The sequence below is a fragment of the Octopus bimaculoides genome, chromosome 24, assembly GCF_001194135.2.
Source record: "Octopus bimaculoides isolate UCB-OBI-ISO-001 chromosome 24, ASM119413v2, whole genome shotgun sequence".
NCBI lineage: Eukaryota > Metazoa > Mollusca > Cephalopoda > Octopoda > Octopodidae > Octopus > Octopus bimaculoides.
The window spans coordinates 31,965,917-31,971,622 of NC_069004.1; the positions used below are offsets into that span (position 1 = coordinate 31,965,917).

General features: G+C 39.4%; 1 protein-coding gene across 7 annotated transcripts in view; it reads left to right on the forward strand.

The window, feature by feature from the left end:
• LOC106882839 (adhesion G protein-coupled receptor B1) overlaps positions 1–5,706 on the forward strand; it is a 153,939-nt gene that overhangs the window by 146,979 nt on the left and 1,254 nt on the right. For all 7 annotated transcript variants that reach the window (XM_052976201.1, XM_052976199.1, XM_052976203.1 and 4 more), the window contains 2 exons: positions 1,534–1,701; positions 5,077–5,250. In XM_052976201.1, the coding sequence (XP_052832161.1) occupies positions 1,534–1,701; positions 5,077–5,250 (342 nt within the window). The remainder of the gene's footprint in view (positions 1–1,533; positions 1,702–5,076; positions 5,251–5,706) is intronic.

Sequence of the window (5,706 nt, forward strand, 5' to 3'; positions counted from 1 at the left end):
TGTGTGTGTGTGTGTGTGTGTGTGTGTGTGTGTGTGTGTGTGTGTGTGTGTGTGTGTGTGAGATATCGAGATCAAGAGATGAAGCGAAGAGAAAAATAAGTCATAGACGAATACACAACCGTTGAATGTAGCTTGTTAAGATTTTTGACTGATGCTTGTGTGTCTATGTGTGTATTTATATATGTATATATAGATATATATATATGTGTGTGTGTGTGTGTGTGTGTGTATGGATATGCATGAATGATTGTATTTGAGCTAACATACAAAATATAGATGCATGTTTACATAGATACACACATGTATATGCATGCATAGGTGCACGTATGCATACTTACACATACATACGTGCACATGTATACATACATACACACACTAACGCACCTCTATACGCGCATATTTCTATTTCTTCCCAGTCGGTTGGGGTGTGGCCTACCCCAAACTTGTTACCCACCCCTGCTGGGACTCCTGATAGTGTGTTGTTAGTAAACACTAATAACTGGCTGATTGCCCATTCACCAAAGCACTTCACTGTTTTGTCCCGTTCGCGTCCTCCCCGTACAATCTCTCTCTCTCTCCATCTCTCTCTCTTTCTCTCCCTTCGTCTCTCTTTCTTTCTCTTTCCCCTCGTCTCTCTCGCTTTCCCTTCGTCTTTCTCTCCCTGTCTCTCTCTCTCTCTCTCTCTCTCTCTCTCTCTCTCTCTTTCTCTCCCTTCGTCTCTCTCTGTCTCTTTCTCTATTCCTTTGTCTTTCTCTCCCCTCCTCTCTCCTGACTTCTTTGCTCCTCTCAAACCTACTCATCTCTCTCTCTCTCCCTCGCCAGAAACTTCTCTAACCACCACACCCATTCCTTCTTCCCCACACCATTATCCCTCCAGAATTCTGCTTCCCTACTCATCTACATTCCCCCCCCTCCCACAAAGGCTTAAACTGAACACCATCAATACAAACTCCAGCAGTTCTGATTGTGTTGAGGACGAGGAGGCAAGATTGCAACAAGCCACAGGAGCAGACACAACTGTGAATCCACTTCCTAACCATATGGCTCTAGGTTCAATTCCACCATGTGGCATCTTGGATAAGTGTCTTCAGGTCTCATGTCATGTTGACCGATTCTTTAGTATTTGGAAAAAGTTTGTAAAAAGTGTGGGTATGTGCGTGTGAGTTAAGAATCTCACTCTCTGACCGCATGGTTTCAGGTTCAGTCCCACAGCATGGCACCTCAGGTAAGGGTCATTTACTAGAGCTCCAAGCCAATGAATGCTTTGCAAGTGAATTTGAGAATTTGGTAGACGGAAACTGTGTGGAAGCCTGTTGTGTGTGCGTATGTATGTAGGTGTGGCACTTGTCTAAGGTATCACACAGTAGGGCTGAACCTGGAACCATGTGGTTAGGAAGCAATCTTCTTACCACAGCCATGCCTACAGCTCAAGAAAAACGAAAACTCTCTCTTTGTGCCGTCCTGAGTGTCATGTGACTTTCTTTTCTCAATTTCTTATAATTATTTATATGGATTTTTTTTTTCTTTTTTCAGTGCTGTCAGTTGTGATGACATGGGGTCCTTGGGGATCTCTTTCTGGCTGCTCGAAGACTTGTGGATTTGGCACTGAAGAAAGGACACGCTATGTTGTCGTCGACGGCAGGGAGGACGAGGAGAAAAAAGAAACTCAAATATCTCAATGTTATCTTACACACTGTCCTGGTTAGTAACTCCTCTTTTGTTACACTACCAACATATCTCTACCATGCATCACCATCCCTCTATGCCTTAGGTCACCATCTCTGTTCATTTTAACCAAATGTCCCTCTCTGAATTATGCCACCACCTCTGTCCCTTTTAACCAAATGTCCCCCTTTGCTTTATATCACCACCTTTGTCCCCTTTTTAACCCTTTAGCATTCAGATCATGCCGTCAATGTTTATTTATTCACATTGTTTTGAATTAATCTCGTATTATCTTGTAGCTTTGAGATATCAACGATGTAGTTGTCTATTTTAAGAATGACATTGCAAGGTAGGTGTGAGAGGCCAGATCTGGCCAGTTTGAACATAAAGCAGGTAGAATATTTTGGGCCGGATATGGCTGGTTTAAACACTAAAGGGTTAACCAATACCCCTCTCTGAATTATATCACCATCTCGGTCCCTTTTAGCCAATATCCTCTTTGCCTTATATCCCTATCTCTGCAACACACTACTAGATAACTACCATTAACCCTAATGGGCATCGTGTTGTGCAATGGAGAGGACATGTCCTCTAGTGGGGACCATGGAGTATAGTGAGAAGGGCATTTGGGAAAACATGTAGCTGTCATATAGTGTAATATAATGGGACATGATACTGATATGTGAGATGAACAATAACATGTTCTATGTTACCCTAGGTTAACTAATATACCTACTTCTTCTATAAACTGGCCCTCCTTTGGTTATGACGACGAGGGTTCCACTTGATTTGATCCATGGAACAACTTGCTTGTAAACTCAATGTGCAAGTGGTCGAGCACTTCACAAACATGCATACCCTTAATGTAATTCTCAGGGGGATTCTGCATGACACAGAACATGACAAAGCTGACCCCTTTGTAATTACAGGTACAAATCATTTTTGCCAGATGAGTGGACTGGAGTAACAAGAAATAAAGTGTCTTGTTCAAGGACTCAGCACTGACAGGAATTGAACTCATGGCTTTATGCTTGTATACCAAATATCTTAACCACTAAGCCACACACCTTCACTACCTCTTCTATAATATTATTCTAGGTTAACAAGTGACATCTCATTAGTTAACCTAGGATAACACTGTAGAACAGTTAGAAATGTCATAACGTCTCTATTATCCTAGGTTAAACAGGGTTTATAATTGCCTTTATATTGTTAACCCTAATTTAACTATAGATTTTCATGTGAAATATTTCATTCCTAAACTCATTTCTTGTGTCATCCGAGGTTAACATTAAAAAACAGATATGTTATAACCTTTCTATTGTTAACCTAGGTTAATGAATGTGACAACTTCCCATCTCCCATCGCATAGCAACAACTATAGCTACATATATTTCAATAATAATGATAATAATAATAATAATAATGATAATAAATCTCTTTATGACTGTTTTCATATTCCAAAATATAATACTTGTGACATTTGTTAATATCCAGTGAACGAGATTACAGATGATGCCAAAACGGCAAATAAAATAAATAAATTGGTTAATTACCTGAGAATTTCTCAGAGATTTGTGTTCAGGTGTGAAAGGATAATGATTCTACTTATGGTATTTCTTGAAACCTGAGAAGAAATTCCTGTAATTGATAAAAGAAATTATTTCGGTAGCTCAGGTGCAAGGCAGCAAAATCTCGCTATTAATTGCAACAGCACTAACAGAGTAAGTTTTTTGTTCTGTTTTTTGTTTTCTTTATATGTATATGTTCTTAGATTTTTTTGATTTTTTTTTTTTGTTTGGTATTTTGATAAATTTGAGAATTTTTACATCTTTAAAAGCTTCTCAAAATCCACAATCTCAGATTTGCGTACTGTTTATTATCTCTGCACTCAATTTGACAGTTAAAGGCAAGGAAATGATGGCTTAAGATTGTAAAGAAGAGGAGAAAATTAATTGAAGCCATCATCATCATCATTAAATGTCTGTCTTCTGTGCTGGCATGGGTAGGATGGATTCATAGGAACTGGCAGTCGTCAAGTAACTGCACAGAGTTCTGCTGTCTGCTTTGGCATGGTTTCTATGGTTGGATACTCTTCCTAACACCAACCATTTCACAGTGTGTGCTGGGTGCTTTTTATGGGGCACCAAGTAACTTGTGAGACAAGGATCCCCTCAACTGAGAGGGGGAGTAGTATTGAGGGGGGTCGTGCCAGGTAATGAAAAATAGATGATAAAAGGGATGGAAAAAAGTGTCTTATTATAGAGAAGATACATGGCAACCCCAGTCAGAGAGAGAGGAGTGTTTAACAGAAAGTTTGTTCATTTTGTGTTTTAATATTTAATGGGCTGGCTGTTGTGTTTTAATGGGCTGGCTTTTGTATTTTAATGGGTTGACATTTGTATTTAATGATTTAAAGTATTGGCATCATCTGCATTGTCTGGCGATGAACGAAAGTCAGGAAAAAACTCCATCTTTGGTGGAGAAATCTTCTATTTTCAACTTGATTTCCTTCATCGATGCTTTGGCACATTACACAAAGACACTCAGGTATCAACTGATGATGGTCATATGCATGTACAATTTTTGAAGCATCAAATGATGACATCTGCTGTTTTAAGGGTTAAGGTAGCTGTGAAGCTGTCACTTGGGTGCAGATTTTAGGTGCAGGTGTGGCTGTGTGGTAAGAAGTTTGCTTTCCAACCTCATGGTTCTGAGTTCAGCTCCACTGTGTGCCGCCTTGGGCAAATGTTTTCTACTATAGCCTCAGGCTGACCAAAGCTTTGTGAGTGGATTTGGTAGATGGAAACTGAAAGAAGCCCATCATATATACATGTGTGTGTGTGAGTGTAAAGATAAGATCCAAGGATCAAAGTGTAGAAAGTTAGTAAGCTTCAAGCAATCCATAGAAGATATGAAAAAACAACTTTCAGGAAAAATAGTGGTTTATTGGAGCAGAAGGTTGTGAATTTTTCCTGTATTGAGGTTTGTAAACTTGATGTAATCAAAGAATCCTTGGTCTGAAGAATAGTCACAGTCTACTTTCATTTGGATAATTACTACTTCCGAGGTTCTGCTAGCTATGAAACATTTGTAGCCTGGATTTTTATCTACTCCATTCCCTAATTCTTGGATATATATGTGCGTGTGAGTGTCTTGTGTGTCCCCGACTAGCACTTGACAACTGGTGTTGGTGTGTTTACATCCCCATATCACTAGAGGCTGATAGGAAAAGGACCAAGCTTAAAAAAATTAAGTACCTGTTTGACTAAAACGTTTCAAGGCAGAGCCCCAGCATGGCCACAATCTTATGACAAACAATTACAAAAAGCATAAAAGAATAATTCACTGAATTAACCCATTCCTTTAATAATGTTTTCTTTTTTTATATATGTATATATATTCCCACAGTTGATGGCAATTGGACTTTATGGAGTGGATGGTCAGTATGTACCAAGAACTGTGGTCCAGTCGGTGTCCAGAAACGAGTAAGGCTCTGTTCCGCACCATATCCTAGCTATGAAGGTAAAGATTGTACGGGACCTTCATCAGAAACTAAACCCTGTGAAAATGAACCATGTCCCAGTAAGTTGACAAAGAATTCTAAACCGTTTTCAGCGTTTTCTTTCACTTTTTCCTTTTTTTAATTTCTCACTGCCCTTTTTTCTGCTGATATCAGATGATGGGGCAAGGCACTGAGTTGGGGAAATTTTCAGCTAGCTCCTTACGATGTACTTGGTTGCATTTCATTCATCTGTCTTTACGTTCTGAGTTCAAATTCTGCCGAGGTCGACTTTGCCTTTTATCCCTTCGGGGTCGATTAAACAAGTACCAGTTAAGTGCTGGGGTCAGTGTAATCTACTAGCTCCCTCCCTTCAAATTTCAGGCTTTGTGACTATAGAAGAAAGGATTATCATCATCATCAAGGCAGCAAGCTGGGTGAAATGCTTAGACATTTCGTCTATCTTTATATTCTGAGTTCAAATTCCACTAAAATCAACTTTGGCTTTCATCCTTTTTTGAGGTTGATAGATTAAGTAC